The 24,209-nt window shown below is 38.4% G+C and overlaps 1 protein-coding gene across 1 annotated transcript in view; it reads right to left on the minus strand.

Moving 5' to 3' along the window:
* Window positions 1–4,595: 4,595 nt before the first annotated feature.
* The window catches only part of hibch (3-hydroxyisobutyryl-CoA hydrolase), a 61,856-nt gene continuing 42,242 nt past the window's right edge, over window positions 4,596–24,209 (minus strand). The window contains exons 8-14 of the mRNA XM_006636626.3: window positions 21,210–21,355; window positions 19,695–19,781; window positions 18,327–18,385; window positions 14,626–14,707; window positions 7,635–7,754; window positions 7,269–7,302; window positions 4,596–5,188 (exon numbers count right to left, since the gene is read on the minus strand). Coding sequence (XP_006636689.2) covers window positions 5,073–5,188; window positions 7,269–7,302; window positions 7,635–7,754; window positions 14,626–14,707; window positions 18,327–18,385; window positions 19,695–19,781; window positions 21,210–21,355 — 644 coding nt within the window. The 3' untranslated portion in view covers window positions 4,596–5,072. The remainder of the gene's footprint in view (window positions 5,189–7,268; window positions 7,303–7,634; window positions 7,755–14,625; window positions 14,708–18,326; window positions 18,386–19,694; window positions 19,782–21,209; window positions 21,356–24,209) is intronic.

A 24,209-nucleotide genomic window follows, 5' to 3' on the forward strand; every position in this document is an offset into this window, starting at 1 on the left:
GGAGGATGGATGCAGGTACAGTATATAGGTCAGGTGGGTAGCTGTATCAGCATGCGTAGGTTGCAAAGGAACAAGTAATATGTTTATTCCATGCGGAAAAGAGAAGAAAGAAAACACAATATTTCAGCCATGGAGACCTGAAGTAGGCTCTATGGACGAAATGTTTTCTTTCTTCTCTTTTCCGCATGGAATAAACCTATTACTTGTTTCTATGGCAGGAATAGGCTATTCAAACAAATATCCAACATAAGTTTGATCAACCACATAATCATATGGATTGATACACTCATTAAAATGCATCCGCCATAGGGCCTACGAAACAGAAGTGCCTGGGGCCTACAAGGACATTAATGTGGACCTGCTTGAAGGAGGTTAAGGAGCTAACCTGTGACCCTTGGCCAGAAACCTGAATGTGAAAGGCCCAGCTTTCTTTTTTTGCAGTTACAGCCCTCTTCTTTTGCTGCCTATAAACGTTTTGTCTTGGGGTTGGGCCAATATAATGCCACTTTAATCATTAGATTAGCTATTGAAGTAGCTGTCTGAATCACATTTAATCTACTTACTCTATGGATCAATTAATGAGCTGGTGAGGCAGGATGGTTCCTTTAAAGATTCTTAATGGGCTTGCAATCATCCCTGCAGGTTATTCATTTCAGTTCACAGACAGCTTTTTCATAGTTGGAATAGCACGGCAATAAAAATTATTTTTATTTAATCGTGTGCTCTTCAGAACATTAGAACAAGACTACAAAAGACAGGAGGGCATTTGGCCCGTCTAGCTTGTTGGGTAATTAGTAGTTAATTGATCCAAGGATCTCATCCAGTCATTTCTTAAAAGAAGCAGGGAATCAGCTTCAACAACATGTAGCATTTTCCATACTCCCCCAAGCCTTTCATTCAGGTACGACTTGAAAAAAATTAACTTTTAAGGTCAGTATGGTGGAGGTAACTCATAGAATTCTCCCTATATTAGCATTACCTTAGAGTGTTGATAAACCGGTAGCTTATTTTATAGAAAATGTACGAGAAAGTAAATTAGCTCTTGAAAACAACATTTGCTTATTATTTTTTCAATTCCAGTACATCAAATTGAAGCAGTTTTCTAAATGCTGAAGAAATATTAAAATATTTCACAACTGGTTTATGTAATCTCTAGCCCTAAGACACCAAACGCCCTCAAAATTCGTACAAACTGGATGCTTTTCTACAGGAGCGTTACATCCCAGTCCCTAATTGCAGAAGAGATTTTTCCAAAGACTTACCTTAATTAGCCAGTTATAAATTAAAGGTCTTGTAGCAGGAAAGAGACTGAAGAGGTCTGATCTATTTAATACACAGTAATTATCCTCTGAAATTATGACATCATTTTTTAGAAAACGGGTCTAATCCTGGAGCATAGGACTGGACAAAATAATCACTTTAATCTGGTGCATTCAATAAACTGAAACAATATATTTTGTTTCAAAACTATAAAGCAGTGATTGACAGAAAACATACAAAAAATGCCCAAAACAATATGTGTCCATATGACCTAGTAAAATAGACTAGATCTTTCATTAAACATTAAACCATGTTCATATATTGACTGTTATTGCACCACTTACAGTACATTGCACCACAGTTGCAGTCTGTGAAACAGAACACATTTAGTCATAAATATTTTTCCTCCCTGTCCACAAACAGTATTACACACTTATGCTGTCAAGAAAGCAAGGAAACACTGACACGTTACACAGTTATTTAAAACAGCCCAGAATTGAAAAGTTCCAACAAGCTGTGTTTTATCACTGAAGCAGAACACTGCTAGTCATAAGAAGAAACCAGCAACATGAAATACTATGTGATGAAGCACCACCCGTCTTTGCAATCTGACGCTCAATGCAATACATTTTATATGCCCCCTCTTAGTTTGCAAATTTAGGTTAGAGTATCAAAGCATAAGTCACAGTCTTCTTTCACGAAGGTTTTATGGAAATGAGTTTCATGGAACCTAATCCTTTCAAATAAAATTTATTAATCACACAGGTTTAACACCTGCAGCAGCACTGCAGGCCAAAGTAAATTCATTTATTTTGTTCAGTAGGGAATAATGCTTAGTGAGATGTATTGAGCACCCTATCTCATTAAGTGTGCTTTGCAGCTAAAGCTCAGGTCTTCAGAGAACCAATCTTCAGATCATCCAGTGTAGAGACCCCAACAAGAGAGACAAGTTCTTATCACAATTCAATGGCTGCATTAGGAAGGCAAATCCATTTTTTCTATTCTAAAGCACATTGTGTTTTCTATTCTTTGTGTGTTATATTTTCATATCCTGTCTTTAATGCTTCTCAGCAATATTATATTTCCAAGAAAGTTGGCTTGAAAATAATTACATACTGTATGACAAAGTCAGAACATTTAAAACTCAGTAGAAGTTAATAAGACTACAGCACTCTCATAAACTACTCAAAAAACAGTTTTGAAATCTCTCATCCTAGCAAGTATTATTCTTTATTTTGCAGATAAACTACTAAAAATAATACTGTATACCCTATTGTGGAAATGGTCTAATTGGAAATATGGAATCAAAGACATTAAGAATGAGAGCAAGGTCAACAATAAGCTTTTTTAGCGGCCTACCTCCCATAATGTTAGCCTGTTGCCTTTCTCATCCATTATTAATCTTCAAACTGGCCTGAATATGACAATTCTCCTAAATGCAACCTCAGCTCTTAACTGGAGCTGTCAAAGAACAGGTCATCACTCAGTAGTGACACTGGTAGCTGCTGTCTGTTTCTCCTGGTTAAATACAGAATGTGCTGTGCTGCATATTTATTAAACCCCTCAAAAAGAGTGCCTGTCACTAGGTACAACATGGAAGCCCAATGAATTTTTCACTGTGATCAAATGACTTTAAATTTCAAATTGATTTCTCTTTTTCACTCATCTCTGTCACTCTGCTAACATGTAGAGTAAAATAAAGGAATTGAATTGATATACAGTAGCAACTGCTGGAGGTTCCTGAAGGACAATACTGTGCACAGCAAATTAAAAGGGAAGGCTTCAATGTGTCCTTTATAATATCTACTTAAAAAAAAATGTTTTTGAAAGCAGTGACCTATTGCAGTGAGACTGCTTCTATAATAATAACACCTTACATTTCTAGTGTAACAATAGTGTTATCCACACATCATAACATACACTAATACAAAAAAGATCCATACAACTGACAATCTTAACAGTTAACAGCATAAACATGCTAGAAAAATTAAAACACAATATGTAAACTTTATGGGAACATTTCTTTTACAATAAAGGAAACTGGCAAACATCCTTTAACACAAGAAGCATGAGGACAAAATCTTTATCTCATATAACTCAGAATGCTGTAACAATAGTTATTGGAACCAACTTGTTTCATTATACTGTTTTTTAGTAATATGAGATATTAAAATTGTACTTCCAGATACTCACTGTTATCTGTTAATCTACACAAAACTATTTTACTGCCCACGCCTAGAATTCAAACAATGAGCTCATAGGTTTTTAAGGTAGGGCAAAAGCCAAGTGTATATAAAATAATACATATAAAATTGTTCAGAAAGCTACAGGAGTCCAAAGCCCTGTATTATACAACTATACATGAGTCTGATCTGCCTATACCAAAAAGTGTATCTGAGAAAAAGTGGATGAAATGACATTTTAAATAAAACAACTGCTAGTCAGTTTACTTTTTCTTTTCCTCTTGCAAAACGTTATCCAAAGGAAAAATCATAAAAAAGTAATCAGGAAAGAAAATGTGTTTCTAAAGAAACATGCAGAGTCTTATTTTACAGAATAAACTTTGCAAAACCTGTTTTTATGTACAGTAGATATATGTATACAGTAACATTTTTTCTGCATTTTTTTTTACCTAAACCAGAATACTTTAAGACAAATAAAATAAACATAATGTACCCAGGATTTAGAAAAACAAGGAAACTAAGGATTACTAAGGATTACTTCTGATGAATGTTGCAATACTTTAGAATCTTATCTTGTTTGACTTGACTCAACTGGCTTTACTACAATGCAAACTACGCAAACTACCGCCACTGTACCTTAACCTTTAAACAACAACATACGCTGCATTCAAAATAACCCTTATCAAACAATAGGTTCAAATTCATTTCACATGATTTAGAATAACACTACAATGAGTTTCAGCAATAGAAAAGCTGCATTTGAAGTGCATTTATTTTTCAATCTGGGCACTCCAAATAACTGTTCAAGTGCTCTGTCTAACAGTTTGTGGTAAAATATGTCCTTGTCACACTTATTTACTGGAGTGCTCTTCTGAAGCTCAGCAGATGCTTTCGAATAAAAGTTCTTTGCAATGGCACTCGAAAACATTCGCTGTGACTGTCCTGTTTTTGTGAACGGGAAAGTGTAATGAATGAAACACTTTTTCGAAAGCTGATGTTTATGTAGCAATTTTCAATACTCTTCATCAATGAGTACTTAAAGCAACCTGTGCTTTAAACAGGAAAAGGGGAGCTATAGTATAGAGCATTCTGACATTACCCAAAAGGTCTATAGCCTAGAAATGCCCACAGAAAATATATGTCAGTCAGAAATTTCAAATGGGTTCCTTTATTATTGTTCTTTTATTGGGTAATATAACAGTAAATCAGGTCTACCATCAATTTAATTAATTTATGCAGTCCTACTTTACTTGTTCTGAATACATTACCACACTAAGCACAGAACAGGTCAACTGAGAATGTTGGGAAACAGACAGCTTAGGCATAAATCATCACAGCAAGATGAGCTTAAGAAACACAGCACAGCTTGTCAAACAAATATTATCTGTCAATTATTTCCCTGCTAAAGCTGTCCTATTTGGAAACAAAAGGCACTAAATTGTGGGTTTTGTTAAGCTATAGCTCATCACACAAATTCCCAGATGGTTAATTCCCAGATGGTGAAGCAGCCCAGGTTTGTAATTCCTCAGTTGGGAAGTATGTGTTAGTGTGGTCGTGAAGAGGGTTAATGAAAGACCATGCATTGTCAAAGGCTGCCCTTGGCCTCTATCCCCATCTGCAGCACACAAATCACAAGCTGAGGTCATTGCCTCCTAATGACTTGAAACAACTGTCCACAAACTCGTCTGTCACTTCTTCCAGGGCTGCTGGCCACCACTTTGGGCTCTGATCCTTGTCGATGAGCACTGTGGGTACAAAAGCACTCTGTCAGGTATTTGTCTTACAAGCGATGTTACTGTATTACTACATTTCTCATTATTTAGCTGCCTTCTTTATGTGAGTGTGTCTCAGCCCACGCTTTAAACTGTTGTGTCAATACTGCTGGGAAAAATAAAGATGCAATGTCACAATGTTATTAAGGGGTGTACTGTTAGAATATTCTGTGCTACCAAAAGGTACATTGAAATTCAAAGGTCTGCAGAGTGTAAATTAAAGGCCTACTGAATTAATTGCCTCTCTAAGTAAATAGGATCTTTAGTTCTAGTTTGTTCAATCCTGCACTGAAATAGGAACAAGTAATAGGTTTATTCCATGCTGAAAAAAAGAAGAAAGAGAACACAACGTTTCGGCCGTGGAGCCTTCTTCAGGTGTGAGAGAGACAGGGCAGTAGGCAAAGGTAAAGTAGCGGGAGAACAAAGGTTGAGAGGGAGGAGGAGTGAGAGGCGGGAGCAGGGGACAGAAAGAGAGGCCAATCAAGAGGTGTGAAGTCAGAATGGGTGCAGAGAGGTGTGAAATGAAACTTCCAATGAATGGAGAAAATTTAAAAGAACAGTAATCTATCGTTAAGGGAAGGGAGAATGTGTGATCCTAGCTGCAGAATAATTTTAGTTTCGGTGGTCTTTCTGATGTATGAGTTCGGAAAACCGTCTTTGAGAACACAGACGGAGAGATTAGAGTGGTCGTGGCCGTCAGAGGTGAAATGACAAACAATGGGCTTGGAGAGATCTTTAATCTTCACAGCCCTGACGTGTTCTCTGAAGCGGTCTCCGAGTCTCCTTCCTGTTTCCCCAATGTAGATGGCTGGGCATTTACTGCAAGAGATACAGTAAATAAGGTTGCTGGAGGTACAAGATGCTGTCTGGGTGATAATCACCCAGTAAATAAGGTTGCTGGAGGTACAAGATGCTGTCTGGGTGATTGGGGAAACAGGAAGGAGACTCGGAGACCGCTTCAGAGAACACGTCAGGGCTGTGAAGATTAAAGATCTCTCCAAGCCCATTGTTTGTCATTTCACCTCTGACGGCCACGACCACTCTAATCTCTCCGTCTGTGTTCTCAAAGACGGTTTTCCGAACTCATACATCAGAAAGACCACCGAAACTAAAATTATTCTGCAGCTAGGATCACACATTCTCCCTTCCCTTAACGATAGATTACTGTTCTTTTAAATTTTCTCCATTCATTGGAAGTTTCATTTCACACCTCTCTGCACCCATTCTGACTTCACACCTCTTGATTGGCCTCTCTTTCTGTCCCCTGCTCCCGCCTCTCACTCCTCCTCCCTCTCAACCTTTGTTCTCCCGCTACTTTACCTTTGCCTACTGCCCTGTCTCTCTCACACCTGAAGAAGGCTCCACGGCCGAAACGTTGTGTTCTCTTTCTTCTTTTTTTCAGCATGGAATAAACCTATTACTTGTTCCTTTGCAGCCTACGCATGCTGACGCAGCTACCCACCTGAACTACTACCTGCACTGAAATATGTCAATTAAGGAAAAATCCTCATATATAATCCTAATAAAGTATAATAATATACAGTAGCCTCAATATTGATTTTTCCACAGATGGTAATTGGAGCAACAATGAAAAGAGAACTTAAGTGCTAGTTCACACAACTAGAATATGGAAAAATTGTTTTTAGCACTGAAATGAGGTACAGTATAAGAAGACAGCCAATGTTCACATAATACTGCTCCTGCCATATTTAAAAAGCAAAAAAAAACCAACTTCAAAAATCCAAACAAATGTTTGAAAAACTAGACGTTTAATTCAGATGTAAGCAAAATCAAAACAAAGTAAAACAACTGTCACATGCTTTACACCACTTGTCAAAAATTTGAAAGTACTGCAAAAAAGATCTTATTTTAAATTGGAAATAAAGCATATATATTTATAAAAAAACATATACAGATACTCCTTTTTAAGCCATGCTCAAATTTAGCACAGCTGTAGGCATGCACATTTAAACATTTAGCACTGCTTCACAAAGACCAGCATGCAGGTGAAATACAGATGTCTGAAGTGGGTGACACAAAAATGGAAACTTACCAGCTCTTACTCCTTCATAGAAATCCTGACCCCTCTACAAAGAAAGCAAGAAGACAAACCAATCACAAAAATTTGTAGCACAGTAGTCAGATTGGGTTTCTCCTGGAAGCATTAATTATTAAATAGGATTTGGAGGTGTAATGTGAAGGGACAATCAGAAAAAAAGAGTTACAGTATGTTTATGGAAAACAAACCTAGGAATGGGAACTGAGAAAACTGCAAACAAAAAAAAGCCAGGGTTTTTTCTTCACAGCCTTATTAAATATAATAACCATAGAAATGTTAAGAGCACACAACACAAAAACAGATGGGTGAAAGGAAATGCAAGTCAAATATCCCGAATGGTCCTTGGTTCGTTCTACCTACCATGCAAGCCTGGCTGAGTCTGTATTCCATCACAAGCACATCCTGTAAGCTCATTGAGGCTCCAGCCTGAAGCTGTCTGAACGTAATCTTTAGAGATGTAGGAGACATCTTTGAAAGGGTCTGTATGAAAAGAAAGGACAGGATACAAGTCTGAAAGACACAGCTTGAAAGGAAACAAGACTGTACTCATCACAGGCATTCGGCACCTAAAAGGTAGGAAGATCAATATGTGATACTTACTGAGACAAGGATGTTTCCACATCCTATTAACTGTCAATTATATCAAATGCATCGCAGGTCTTATTTAGTTACAGTGACTAGGGTAGGGGTGTCTTGGCCAAATTTCACATTGGCCCTTACCAATCATGGCCTCCTAATAATCCCCTTCTATAAATTAACTTCATCATAATGGTGTGTGGTGAGTGTACTGGCACACTATGGATGCCATGCCATCATCCAGGTGGATGCTGCACATTGGTGCCTTGAGTCGAGTGTCCAGACAAATGCTATATAATTGGAAGGAATTATTAAATATTATTAACCCCCAGTTTGTCACTGGGATTTGTTATACAATAATCTAACAGAGCTTTGCCTGGTGTAAACCTGTAGAATTTTATAACACAATAAATTAATATAGTAAATTATGGATTAATGGTTAGAGGTTCTGGTTTTGAGAACCTCTCAGATTGCTTATTACAGTATTCAGGTTAATACCAAAAATACCAGACATGAGCACAAAATTCAGACATAAGGGTTGTATTATTGAATGATCACATATAAAGTTGTCTGTGATTCATTTTCAGCCAACAAAACACCAGTAATAGAAAAAAAAGGCACCAAAATATTAAAAAAATGACATATTCTTTGTCTGAAAATATAAAAAAGTAAATGAAAATGTATGTTAATAAGTATCTATAATCAGATTGGTCTTGTACACCTAATCGTTTCTTCTTGAGAGCCAATCAGTTCTAGCCCTTGCATTTTTGGTAGGGAAAAGACACATAAAACATGATGAAAACTCCTCACAGACCCTGACACCTGAGGTTAATATCAAACCCAGGACTCTGAAACTGTCAGACAACAGAACTAACTGTACCTCAGTGCTGTTCTGAGAATGATTAAGCAAATAAATATTAATGTATTCATCAGATTTAATTACAATTCTACATAAAAATATTTATTTTCTTGATATTTACTTTATAATATGACCTTAGATACATAATCCATACAGGATATGTATGATATTTAGTTACAGGTATCCAAGGAAGTGACATCACAGAACACCCATTGACATTGTCACCGGTGATGTCACTGTGGAACAATTGAAGAAGACTGACAAGCAAATATTTTTATCAGTCTGAATAAAGAGCCATTATGGGAACATCTTGCTCTTTACAGTGTAGCCCTTGCAATTTGACTGGAGCTAATTTTGATACACAAACTAAAAAGAAGGCTTCTCCACTGCATGGCACTGGTAGAGTCGAAAGATCAGAGAGGAGACAAAGAAAAACTGGGGAAAGGAGAAGAAGGGAGAGGGAGAGGTTCAGGATAGGAATGAAGGTCCCCAAGAAACAAAGAAAAGCTCTGAGGGAGAACAACAACAGGAGAGCTGCTGACTGTGTAGCTAGAAGAGCTGGTGTTGAGAGTGAGCTATCACAAGCAAAACCCAGGGGCAAATGCAAGTCTTCTATTCAAAGCCTAGCCAGTGTGAGTCTCTGTGAAGCCTCTGAAATGAAGGCTACCTGCATGGTTCTTGATTATAAAACCACAATCCACAACCAAGAGAAAGAGGAAAATAATGATCAAAATCATCAAACAGATGACAAGCAGAAAGAAGAGAGACAGAATTTGAGTGTGGCAGAACAGGAGAACAGAGCCTGCACAGCATTTCACCAGGAGAAGGTGGACAGTCCTGAATCTCCAAAGGAACCTCACTCAGAGGACAAAATCATCCCCTCAAAGATCCCACTGAGCACAGAAGAGAACACTGGCAGTGAAATAACAAAATAAAGAATGCTAGAGAAAAAGCAGAGACATCTAAAAAAACAACAGCAGTCAAGGCAATAAAAGCCAAAAGAAAAATGTAAAAGACAATGAATGTAACATTGAGAATAATAGTGCTGGAGAAGTTGATAGATCTACAAGTGGAGAGTATGGTGATGAGAAAAAAACAGCTCTGAGTGAACAGCCAGTGAAAGACAGACACCAAGTCCCACTGAAGACTCTATAGTCCAGCTACCACCTTTCAACTCAATGTTACAACAAAGCTTGGACTCCCAGGCCTTCCTTCAGCAGCAAGAGCAGGAGGGGGAGATGAATATAACCCCCAGCATGCCCTTCACTCCTGTGGCAAAGAATGATTTAAAAGAAATAACAGACAAGTCTGAAAAGAGAAGGAAGAAAAAGAAACACAACAGCCAAAGGCAAGCTGAGCTCAATGACAATGAAACAAACCATGATAATCAGTGCACAAAAAAAAGGCAGTAGAAAAGACAGCAGAGACAAAATTGATTGAGGATCCTGTCAGTGTTGTCACTAGGGACATGTGAGAATAACTGGTCGGACCCTATGCTGTGCTGAGGGAGTATGTTGAATGAGTTAGGTGTCCAAATCCAAGGAGCGAAAGGCAGAATATGATGTCGAGGTAGGAAGGCTTGGTCGGGTTTCCAGAGTGTCAGGTTGAGAGTATCCAAATCCAAAAGACACTAGACAGAGACGAAGTCGAATCCAGAGATTGAACAGGGTCGGGTATCCAGAAGTCAGGTCAAAATGGTACGTGCACAAGAGAAAGTCAAAAGTCGATCTCAACAGTGACCAGGGACTGAGAGGAGTGAGAGGGTATAAATAGGAAAAGGCGTGAGAAGTAATAATAGATCAACTAGTCCACAGGTGTTGATGGCGAGAGGTGCACGTGGGAATATGGTTCATGCCAGATCCCATGTCCACTCAGAGTAACAAGGACAGGTCAAACTCCCCAGACAATGCCAATCAAAGCCCCTCTGAGCCCCAAAAACGACGGAAGAGAAGGAGGCTCCAAGGTAGAAAGAAAAAGAAAGACCTGGAAGCAGAGAAGCCTGTCCCTCTATCATCAGTAAGAATTCCTTTAAATGGGGAAGGTGAAGATGGAATAAATGTTGGCAGGAGAAGCCCCTCACTTCCTCCAGAGCCCCTCAAAACAAGAATGAGAAGGAGACTCTGAGGTAAAAAGAAAAAGAAAGATTTGATGGCAGCCTCTCCTTCAGAAATAATGCTCAGTAATGTAACAGGGCATGACTCGGCAAAGCACCTAGACAGGAGAGAAATGCAGCAGATGTCCCCTGAAGAGAGTGAGCAAAAAAGAACAACACAGGAGAAGAAACTGAAGATAATGGCAGGGACAGAATGGGAAAGGGCAGGTGTACTTGAGCCCAAGTGCCTGAGGGAAACGAGGTCGAGCAAAAACAATCTACCTCACACAATCTTCCAAAATGTGCCATAAGAAGTGGTTGGGATACAGAGTCCATTTTGACTTCTCACTCAGAAAGCCACCCAAACGCACCGCCTCATAATGGCCACTCAAGGAAGAGATGCACAAATACGTTGAGCAAAAAGGAGTCCATTGTGATTGCAGAGCAAAAGGATGTTGGTCAGCAACAACGTTCAACTCAAATTAAAAACCCACTAGAGGAGGAAAGTCAAGACAAAGACTGGTGTCTATCTGGGTCAATTCCCACATTCGTTTTCTGGAACAGTCAGGTGAAGGACAGAGATTGGGAGACGTGGTCTTTCTGTCCTGTGCAGGTCACAGTCTGCTCCTCTGTACAGTCTCCTCCCAACAGCAACAGTGACAAACATATAAAAACACAGAAGCATAGATCGAGAGCAGATCGCCAACAGGCCAATTCAGGGCTGTGGAAGAATTTGGCCCTAGGAGAGGGAAAGCACAGCTTCATCACAATGTATCCAGGTAAACAGGAAATAAAAAGGGACACTTGAGAAAAAACTTCAGAAAGAAAGCTAGACAAGTCAAAGCTTTGAACAGAAAATAGAAGAATCTTGTATGACTTTTTCAGAGGTAGTGAGAAAACAGCCCAGGGCTGATGCGATAAAGTACTCCAGTAGGCCTCAGAAGTGAAACCCTGGACAACAGGCTTTGACTAAGCTGGACAACACATACTGTAACTAAAATTCTAAAAGTAGCTATTTAATTCATTTCATATCAGGAAATCAGAATCAGAATTTTATTTTAAATTAATTATGTCCTCAAATATACAGTATTATAAACAATAATAATATCCTGATAGAAATACATTTAGATTAATCATAAATGAATTCTGAGATAATAGGTATAAGGTATGACAGTAAAATTAACCGCTAACTACTGTACCATATAGTCCGCAGGGGCATTATGGGCTCTTTTTTGCAAGGTTTCTTGCATCAGCCATGAATTGTTTTAAGATTCCACCTACAACTGTAGAATGAGAAGATGCTGCCATACTCCTCCACAGTCCCAAAATCCACTCATACTGTAACACACCACCCTGCCTTGGGGAGTTCATTCTGACTGGAAGAGCGGTCTCACTATAAGACTGCAGACAACCAAGAAGCCACTGTTTAGCAGGATCCGAAGGAGACCCATCCACATCCTTTTCTCTGTGAGAATCCCTCTCAGTGTCAACTAGTGACAAGAACCAGGTCTGAACTGCTGATACCACAGCCATTGGCCTCAAACACACTTTGTGCAAACACCTTTGCTGGTTCAGTCAATTAGAAGCCATGGATGTGTTTTAAGTATAAGTGCCGTAACTATACCTACTGCAAATATATAAATGTAGTGAAATTAAAATCCAGGCAGTTAATTAGTAATTTAATGCTTAATCTTAAAACTCTTAGTAATTTCTGCTCCATTGCTAAAGACTCCATCCAAGTATGAATTGATATACTGTAGAAGTCAATGTCATTGTGACAGGGTCATGTTTTGAACAAGTTTACAAAGAAGAAATAAACTCCAAAGCATTTTTTTAATAGTTCAGTATAGCTTTGTATTTTGCATACAGATATAAAAGTGGTATTAAATAGTCACTGATGCAGCTTCATATCAGTTTCTTCCATTTCATTCTAATTCCTTCATTCATGAAATTAGTTACTGTAATACATTTTTGAGGGTTTTTTCAATTTAGGGTTACCCAGAAATATCCCAAAAATACCATGTGTATATAACTGTATTACTCAGATGTAATACAGAAATAAAATTACTTTTTTTACAAAGAAAAAGAGAACTTCTATAGAAAAGCAAAGCTGTAGAAGTATAGCACAAGACTGGTGGACCCTTTAACCCCTTCAGACTAATGAAAGGCAGTTCCTCTCAATGCAAACAAGGTCTATTATACGGTAGGTTACAAACACAGGCTGTCAGATATTCCTTTATAAAATGTGTTAAATGTGGATTCTAGGCCTCATTCAATTATTTATTAACATTTCAAACACCTTTGTGTCATTCTTATCATATTCTTATCATACAAATATACTGTATGCTTTATCACATTAACAGTCAGTGAGTGCAGTTACAAGTGAAAGGAGGAAATTTGCCATGACCCCTTAACAAGATTAAGTATCTTTTTAAGACTGCTTGGATGGAGAGTGACAACTCTGATTTTCTGTACAAAAAACACTGCTTTCTGAAAATTGATTCTAGCATTTTAAACCTTGTAGAGTCATTTTTGTAGAGCATCAGTAAATACTCAATGTGAGGTTTCTAGATCTACCACACAGATGTGTTCAGCTCTATTCCAAACATTGTAACTTGTGTAATTTGTGCCACTTCTCTGAAAACTTGAGATGTATTTCATGCTCTATTTTGTGTTTCATTACAAAAATCAATAAAAGAACTAGACATTTCATATTTCTGTGTACAAGGATCCTGATAGCTAGTAATGTAGAAATACAGTACATAATCAAAAGCACCAATCACTACAACTGTTGTAGCAATTGGAGCTACAGTATAGCAAGAACTGTAGCTGTTAACACAGGTGTTGGATAGAATCAGTTCTAGTTAAATGGCTTTTAGAAACTGCAGTACCATACACAATATAGAGTGGATGTTGCACATTGGTGGTGATGGTGGAGAGTCCCCATTACCTTAAAAGTGCTTTAAGTTGAATGTCCAGGAAAAAGTGCTACATAAGTGTAAGGAATTAATTAAGTAAAGTTACACTCAAGGGTGACAGGACTGAATGCATTCACTGGGCAATCAGAAAAAGAGATGCCAATGTGTGTTCAGTACAGTATTGTGACGGACATTGACAAACATCTGAATGTCTGGCTGGGCATATACAGTAGCTAGAAATATGACACGACTGACTTGGGAAAGTATTTTCTAGTCAGTCATTTTCATTTCATCTCCTTTCTTCTGACGCTGATGTTTGATAAAGTAATAACTGGCTTTCATTTAGCGAGACAGAAATGTGAATGTGCCAGACACTAACGAGAAATGGTTTATAAATGGCAATTAAATTTTCACACACCCCTGCCATTTAGTAGCGTCTGCACATCTACAAAACAATTAAAGGTGTGGGCTGCCAGCATCTATATGGCCATTTAATAACACATTAATCATTCACCAAAGACATGAAAGCTTGAAATATACAAATTCATTTGATTTAAGAAAATGGATAATGTCATCTCCAACTAAAACTTTATATTAAGGCAGCCATTAAGTTTTTCCTCCTTTTCAAACAGTATCATCAGATTCCCAAGCAAAGGCTTTATTTTAAAATGTCTCATTGAGCAATTGCTTACAATTTCAACATTTATACCAACAGATCAGTTGTCTGGGACACCAGAATGAAGGTGATATTTCAGCTGTGTATCTCTAATTGCACATCTCTTTAACCAGCTATGAGATTTGTCACAGTTAAAAGCTGAAAGTTATCTGTATTTTCTGAGTATCTGAGTATTATATTCTGTGAAAGATGCACCACCATATTAATTAAATCAGTGCAAGCTGACCCACCTCAAACTGCTTCTGTGCAAAAGAGGAGCCATCCTTTTTCAGTTTCAGCTTTATTTCCTCTACACTGCTGGCTTCAAACAAGCTGCAATTTAAGAACAATGATAAAAAGTAATTGTTTTTATTAGTTTAGTCTTCCAAAGTTCATATTACAATTGGTTTTACAATTATAAACGATTCAGCAACTTCCACCTGTGTCTTAGCACTCCATTATAAGAGGATATCAAGCACGAATATTAAGGTTTGCATGCTGCACTTCACTAAATTCTGAAGCAGGGATAAATAGGTGAAAGACTTCCTACTCTCCTCAATTGAAAAAATCAAATTTGTTGAGAGACTGATAACACACCATATATGTAACTTAAATCTGATTATGGGTGCAGAATTGAAGAAGATCAAGACGTACAGCCAAATATTTTCCTCTAAGCGCTGCACTCCACTTTCTTTTACTTAGATATCTAACAGAAATCCCAAACCATCTTAATCTGCGACTCCAAACGTTGAAAACATGCAAATGTGTTCCTACAAATATCCTTTAGGCCATTCACTAGACCATATCTACAAAATTAAGAGAACTAATAGAGTTGGGGGCAGGTGCTGTAAACCTCTCCTTTTGAAACCAGTGAACAGATTCACTTAACAAACCAGAGAATTAAGCTTGAAGAGCAAATACAATTTGAAAAAAAGATTATTCAAAACAAAGAATATTCCTTTCAAAAAATGAAAAGCAATGCTTCCTTTCTCACCCAAGTCTAAAAAACAAAAGAAAATCTGAGATGTAAGAGAGTGCAAGGCTCACACTTCCGTACTACTGTATCTGCGTTTGTGTTTACCAGAAGATGGCTGGTCAAGTCTCTCTCAGAAATTATCACTCCCTGAGATGCAAGCCCCTTATATCAGAACACAGAATCAATTTCAATCTCTGCACTGCAAACAGGGACCCTAGAGACCTATTTGGCTCAGATGCAGTGTAAATGAACAATATTTCAAAAAAGAGTATCAGTATTGATGCACAATCCCCCTAGAAGGGCCCCTAAAATCTACAAGTGACTTTCATTTGTGGCACAGCAGCCCAGTATTAGAAAATATAAGCCATGGCTGTGATAACTGAATAAAGCAACGAGTTCTCAGCAAAAAGGTTGCTGTTGGAACAAGCAGGTTATTCAATTAGCAAGCACCTCTTTCATCAATTAGTTAGCAGCTGGGGATACAGCAGCCGCTGCTAGCCATTAAATCAGTCTTCATAATCAAAGTAATCTAATTACTATGTGAATGGAGGAGAACTTAACATTTAATTTGCATTGTAGGGCTTAGCAACGAACGGTGACTATGGTACAGCACAGTATATCACTAACATAAAGTCATACATGCTTCAGCCAGGCTCAACTCCCATTGACCATGTTGAATGTGTGGAGTGAGTTCGAATCTGGAAGAAACCTTTACAGATCAGTGATTCCAACCAATGCATGGGATCACATGAACATTTCCTGTGTAGAAAAGGATGTGGAGAAACACTACATTTCCTTCTGGTTCTTATAGCTGTGAGCAGCTAAGTACTTTTCCTTGGTAAGTAGAACAGAAACAGTTTTGAAAATGACTAATACAATGGTCAATTTAATTCTGTGCCTGGCAGTTTTAGTGGTGTGTATTGTGTGTACAGGATATTCTGAGTCTTGTCTGTTTCTTTGTGGTGATTATTAAGTTTTCCCATTAGGATAGAGATTGAGGACACTCAGTTAAACAGAGGTACACTCACTAATTGCTGCATGAATGTAAAAACAATATTTTGAGGGGATCCGGAATGACCTAACCAGTCTGATTACTTGTTCAGTAGACCACAGGTTAAACCCTGGAGTGAAGACATCAGTGGTTTGAGTCTGAACTATGTCACATGTGGACTATATTTACAACCGGGACTCTAAAAGTGGCTTCATACAAATGATTGAGCCCACCTTGGGCAGGACAGATTTGTATCAGGTCCCTGTGGTTTGCTGGGCATTTTTGAGTGTCCATTTGATTGTAACTCTGCTCTTGGCACTGTGAGGCTTAGAGTGTCAAAAATGGTAGATATCTCTGACAGTGCACTGTGGCAGATGGCCCATTCAGAGGGTGTAACCCAATCAAAGCCACAAGAAGCCACCTTGGGAACAGCTGCAATGACTACTGTGTCATTGACAGGTCAACTACTGATACTGTAGTTCACCTGTGTTTGAGTTATTTAGTAACTGATTGATTGGAATACAGGAAAGTTTCACATTTGTCTGGGCATAAAAATCATTTTTGAGTCTCACTGCACATTCAGTTTAGAGTAGTATAACCATAAGTAACCTGATCTTGTAACATGAACTTGTCATAACTCAGAAGCTAAGTGAGGCTGGGCTTGGTTAATATACTGGATCAGGACAGCTCCAATGAAATACAGAGTACTGCATATAGTCTCAGTACAGTGTAGTAAATACAGTGGGTCAGTAGGAGGTGCTCTTTACTCTTGACTAGAACTGTAAAAAGAAAACAATGCCGTAGCCTGAGGCTCTGACTACTTGGTCATTGAAGATCCCACTTTTTCAAAACACTGGAGTTATTAACCCTTACTTCTAGTAAGGGTTGGATAAATTAAGCATTTCTAAAGCTTCTTCTTAATGGAATTGCTGAAGTAATTGCTCACTTCTCCACTTGAATTGGTGTGGTGGGGGCTGCTGGCCAGGTTAGTGCTACACTTCTCTGTTGCATGAAGTGGGTCAGCTTCTAAATGTAAGAGATCCCTCGGGATAAAAAGCGCTGTGATAAAAGCAATTAATTATTACATACTGCAGTAATACAGGCTTAAAAGGTGATAGGTGCCAACCCCCGGGGTCTGCTTCAAGTCTGATGTCATTTTAGTAGAATGAAATGTTCAGTGTTTATTCATTTTTTGCTTTGTTCTTTTTGTTTGATTATTGTGTGCAAGTACTTATAAATGAAGCAAAGGTCTCCCCCTGGACCTTTACAGGGGTGAAGCTAAGGTACAAAGGGCTCCCTCACTGTTAATTAAGCAGGGATCATTCACGGCCTATTCTGCACTTTTTTCCATCATGGCACAAGGGTGACAGTGGAGGGACACAGTGACAAGCCCTAAACAACTGGTGATTAAAAATAGGGTGATGCAAAAGGAATATAAATGGAGATTCCAAATTTTCCCATTACAAAATCACAAAAAATACAGGGTCAAAATGTTATAGTTAACAGCCCCATGAATGCTATCAAGTCTCCCTTTAATAAACTTTTTAAGGATTTTGGAAATATGCCCGCTCCTTCATTCAGAACGTCTGCTTGAGGCATTTCTGTGATATCTAACACCAGAGTGCTTGACTGTATTTCCAGCATGTGCTGTATAAACATGTCTGCAGCTCTGACTGTCTCCATGGCCTCTTAGCAAGATCTGAACTAAACCACAAAAAAGTGCTCTAGGTGAAAATCAATGATGCCCCTGGCATTCTCACATTCTGCTGATAAACACATGTTTTTCAGAAATTCCATATGTGACACTGAAGCCTGAAACTGAAGCCCTATTAACCTAGCAAAGTGCAGAAAACATATTTCTTTTTTAATTCCAACTAAGTGACAGAAATAGTTGGCATTTACTGTACACGGAGATCATTTGTTTTGCAGAGTTTCAAAATGAAAGGCTGACTAGGGAGAACAGGAGACCTGGTGGAAAAGTGTACCTATTGATCTTGTCCATGTGCTCTGAGAGAATGAACGGCTTCTCTTCATCAAGGTTGCTCTGTTGAGAGAAAGGGAGGAAAAAGTGAAGGCTTACTGAACAACACCACAAACAGGGAGGACATTGCCTGCTGAAAATTAGTTTATCGCAAATCAGAGGACTGCAGACATAGTCCTGCAGAAAATGTACTGTTCATTCTAAATTATTTCATTAAATGCTTGACTGGACAAATAATACATTCAATTACACCTTTTCAGATTTCTACAGTTGCTGAACAGCTGGAGATTGCAAGCTAATTTGACATTTTAAGTCACTCGAAGGAAGCTCTAAGAAAACTGGGCTCCTCATAACAAGAAAGCCCTGGAATAGATGTTTTCTTTGTTTTCTCCTTCTCAATATTCTGCAGGCTTCAGTCGAACTGGTCTCCTCTGTTTTCTGCCTTGCTTCTAGTCAGCTTATGACAATGAAAGTCATTTTATGAAACCTTTTAGTCTTAAACTAAGTGTCATGTCTCTTGGTTAGTTCTCTACATTATTTTTGGTAACATCCAATCCAGCATAATAATCGTATAAGCAGCACTGTATCAGCAATGGGCAAGTCAATTTGCATATTACACACTCAAATCAGTGTAGCTGTTTCCTGCTTTTGCTTTGAGAATGTCTGCAATGGATTATATATCTACTTCTTACCCCATTAATTACTTCAGAAAATAACATCTATTGCAAACACTTTCTCTTTAAGACACATTTTTTTTTACTAAGCTAGGCTAAGCAATGAACTCTCCTCCATAATGCTTATGACATATTCAACTAGCAAGAGCAAGATTTAATACCCAGACATGGCTACAATGCCATTAATGTGGATTTTAAATACTTTTTCATTTCAGATGATTAGAGTACCTGACATCCATACTCAAGGCACTTTGAGGGATAACGCTTTTAAATGCATAAGACTGAGTTTTCTTTTCAATATTTGAAGACGAAACCTTTAAGAAGAGTTAACTGGAATTGGCAGCCAGATGTAAGAGCTCTGCTATCAGGTTTACCCTTTGACGTAGACGTTTATGGGACATTAAAGATGAGAAGTACTTATTCTTTCATGATAAATATGATAGAATGAGTGGCATAAAACAACAACAAAGGGAAGTGCCTTGAACTTTGAACCACATTGATGGGGAAGAGAGTATTAAATGCTACTATAAAACAAGACCACAATGCATCCCTTGTACAAATACACATATATTTCTTTTAAGCTGTTACCCTAGCAACAGAGCAGGTGTTAGTGCTGTCACTCTAAAGAAATAAGATTAGGAATTTAACAGCAAAGAGTTTTCCTTTTAAGTTGTTGTTAACTCCTTTCAGGTTATTACCTGCTTTTGATATGAGTTTAATACCTCTGCAACATCCTCATTAGATGGGGCTTTTAAAACTACCAGATCATTCTCCAGGGATGTTATCTGTAGGGAGAAAGGAGAGAAGTTAAGAAATAAATGTCACAAAGGAAAGTAAGCTGATTTGTCACAGAGACAGCAATCCGGCCATCCAGCAACTAGAAAGGAAAGCCCACAGTGGCACAGAATGACATCTGTGGTTATTATCCAGCAAATTATAATTTTTAGAGTCTGTGGTTATATTCAGTCTTTTAAAACATCTGCCAAGATGCCCAACTTGGTTTTCTACCATAATTAAATGTAATTTGATCAACCATTTCAGGGGTTACTATATTGTTGAAATTAACATACTGAGATCCATCTGTCCATGATCAGAAACCCATGTATTCCTGGTTAAGAGTCACAGACACTCAGAGAACCTATCCCTAAGTACAGGAAGCAAAACAAAAAAAACTCAGAGACAGGATTTTAGTTCACTGCAGGGCACTGCAACAATAACCTAGGTAGCATGTCCTTGCGAAGTGGGAGGAAACAGGAGCACACAGAGAAAATCCATGCAAACCCTACACAGAGGGCTCCTCTATCTAGAATCGAACCTGGGACTCAAGCGCTGTGAGGCAGCAGTGTTAACTGCCATGCCACCATGCTGCACAAACTAGAATCACAGAGAAGGAAAAAACAACATGAGATCTAACAAATTCTGGGTAAGGGATACATTTAGGCTGAGACATCAGAAAGTGATAAGTACCCTCACAGGTAAAAAATGGGGACACAGAAGGATTAGCAACTAAAATGTTGTAATTTTTTACAAAAAGAACAATTTTACATACTGACTTGACCACTTGCATATCACAACTATTTACCTTGTCTGACAAAGAACAAAAGTGAAATTATTTTCAGCTATTTCCGGTGACTCTGAATACAACTGAAGATACTGTATGCATTCTTCATCATGACAATTCATCAATGGCAATTCATCTGTGTGTGACAGAGAAACTTAAAAGGAGGGGCTTCAAAAGCCATTCTGAAGCACGAGGTACTGTACAGTATGAACATACTCCTGCCACTCTTTGACACCAGCTTCCCTGGGAAGAGAATTGAGTCTGTGAAAAACCCAACCAATGAAAACCACTTAGAATGGCGAAGCTTCGTCATTACAGCTTTTGCAGATGGCTGCCGAACCGAAATCAGGTTTCATTGTCTGGGGCTCACATGATTCAGCTCCTAATCTCTCTTCACTCTCACAGCAGCACACACCAGTCTCTAAATATGCCAATTCCAATCAACCGAGCTTGACCCAGTTTCCTGCAAGCCTGCTTATCTCATGTTCGCATTGGAATTTCCACACATGGCTAAAAAAGAGGGGACTGTGGTATTGCTTCAGAGCAGGCTTGGTCGATGTTTAGATAGCGACTGTGTTCGTTGATGAGTTCTGATGAAGCAGTTCAGAACACTGTGCCCTTGGCAGACTCTTCCTTTACAGGTAGCTTTTACCTTCTGCGACTCCACAAAGTGACTGGCGATTCCTGCCCTCTGAACATGCCTTCCTTTGAGGCGAAAGCCAGTGAGTGCAAGGAAAAGACCCAGCTTGCCTTGCAGCCTGGGAAGGAAGTAGCCTCCTCCGACATCAGGGAACAGGCCTACAAATGAATGTAAGGAAAAGCTGGTTAAGAATTGAACAAACACAATGCTGTCATTAAGACGGGACACTGGAACGTCTTTCAGCTTTTCCTCACTGTCATAGTCATTGTCATTGTCCTCAGACAAGGCTTATGCATACAGAAGGAGAATGCTTACATTCCACCTTAGTTCTGACATTTGGCCATTGCTTTGCATCAGTGAAGATTCATGTAAGCTTCTTTTCCTCTGCTTGTTCAGACCAGGAAGATAATGGCTCCGTACTTGAAAAGTAAACCAGCTGATAACCTTCATTTGCAGTTATTTGTCCTCTTCAGTTTCATGCCATAATGTATTACTGAGAAGATCCTGATTTCACTAGAGTGGATTTTACTTTTGCTGACAGCTTCCTTTTCAAACATTTTTCCTAATATTTCAGAACAGCAACATCAGATTTCGGAAACTTTAAAACAGTCTGGTTTACTTGGTTATATGGTTAACACTAACTGAATCCAATTCACAGAAATTAGTTTCTGCCCTCTTCCTGATACAGTATGTGCAGCTTTTTGCTTATGCAACCTAATGAGCGAACAGATGGACAAGATGTTTAACAAGTATATTTGCAGAATAAGTGACATATTTAATCACGTACTCTAAATCATAGCTGACTACTTTTGAACTAGGCGAGGAGGAATTAAAATCGCATTCCACTGTCAATGCAGATTATAATCCTTTTGTTGCAGCCTGGGGATGAGACAGTGCTTCGTTTCTCTAAGCAATGGTTTAAAGAAGTAAAAATCCTTTAATCCTCCAGCTAATGGAGGTTAAGAGTGGGGGAGGGACTATACAACTGGACCCAGATGGACAACATGGACTGCTATTTTTGAGAGCATTCAGATCTAGAGCAAACATATCGCAAAATCAGAGGGTTCATAAGGCGTTTTTTTTTCCACTAATACAACATACACTACATATCTATATTGTTTCATCTTCTAATTGTTATTATACCCTTTGAACAGAAAATATGACAATATAATATGGAAACAATATTGTTTCAATCAGAGTAACAACATTCTCCTGTTTGCTGCAACCTTATCTCTGGCTCCAGACAAAACGTCATTACTGTTCACACTAATTAAAGAGCCCTTTACACCACCAAAAAACAACAAATCAGATGAATTACATAACTGACTCAGACTTCATTTTTTTAAAAAGAATTATAGTTATTGGCCTTTTTTTGTTTTATTTTCAGGCTTTGAGCAGTCTGATACAGTAACCGATCCTTTACTGCAGATGCCAAGATCACGTGGGGCTCAAGGCAGCCATGAAGACGCTGAATTAGTCTTTTGTTTCAAAAATGTCCGAACATGTTACATGGCTGTCTTATTCATTTAATTTTCTTTCTTACATTCTACAATGTGCGGCTAAAATGTTTTCCTGATCGTGTTTCTTCTTCAGAGCTACAGTGCCTGCTAAAAAAGATATGTTTTAAAAATTTTCTGAGAGAAAGATATGAAGTATTGATTTTTAGCAGGGTTTGGCAGGCTTCACTGCGTATACTTCATCATAGGTTTTCCCTGCACTCTGCTATTGTCAGTCATTTTACCCAGCAGAGTTCCTGGAAATCCACCATGAGATTTCTTTGTAACGTCAAACTTTGCTGAGTTAGCAAATCAATTTACAATGCAAGCAAATATTCCTCAAAGATGTGTACCACACTCAAAAAAGCATCAGGTGACATTTGTGAAAAAAAGGGATAACTATTTTCATACAGTACTGTATGTCCATTTCTCAGATTTTACACAGATCTTGTATTTTGTCCCACATATACTGTATACCTCGTTAAAATATTCAGGTGTGTAAAAATATATAACATAAATGCTAAAGTTTAAGTTTGCTGAAAAAGTTCCCTTATATTTGAAATAAATATAGAATCTATAAAGAAGTATGTTTTTAAAGATTATTTTAGTTCAATCGCGAATTGTTGGGTTTCCAAGAAATACATGTAATGCTAAACTTGAAGTTTTTCATGCAAATGAGTCCTGCCCATTTGGGCATTACTTGAGAGGACTTTGCTTGCCTGGATAGGGAGAACATGAGGAATGGGCTAGGAAACATTGAGCTTGTATGAGAATCAATTCCAGTCTGACAACATGGAAGAAATACAAAATCACTTCTCAAATTAGGCATTTCATCTTTTATTTACAACATTTATGGATTGGGACAAAATAAGCATTTTTATATCCCTCCATTTTCCAGCTTCTTCATCTAATTAAGGCTTGTGGGGGAGCTTATTCTGGCATGCATCGGCGTAAGGCAGGATACACCCTGGACGGGACGCCAGTCCTCGCAGCGCACACACAGACTCAGACATGTACACAATCACACCAGGGTACATCACTCCTAGAAGCCAATTAACCTACCAGGATGTCTGTGGACTATGGGAGGAGACTGAACCTCCCAGGGCGAACCCAAACACAGAGAAAACACAAAAAACTCCACACAGATAGCAGCCCAGGAACTGAACCAGGGGCCTCAGGGCTACTGCAAGGTAGCAGTGCTAACCACTGTGCCACCTTGTTGCCCCTGTTTAATCTGTAAAAAAACAATTCAGACATAATGAAACTAGGTTTATGTTAAATGTCTCTAGCTCAGGTACCCAGCAAGGCCCAGTGCATCCCCAGACACAAGATTTAAACTGCATAATTAACAGAACAAGCACTCTTCAGTTTAAAAACTACACTGTCCATTAAGACATAAGCCTTTAAGAGGATTTGAACAAGTAGAATAAATGATTTTATATGTTAACAGAATGATGCTAGTACACATACACTATAGACCATTTATTGGTTTTCTTCATAAACATCTCATTTTGTA

Source organism: Lepisosteus oculatus, chromosome 12, assembly GCF_040954835.1.
Source record: "Lepisosteus oculatus isolate fLepOcu1 chromosome 12, fLepOcu1.hap2, whole genome shotgun sequence".
In the NCBI taxonomy this organism is placed as follows: Eukaryota; Metazoa; Chordata; class Actinopteri; order Semionotiformes; family Lepisosteidae; genus Lepisosteus; species Lepisosteus oculatus.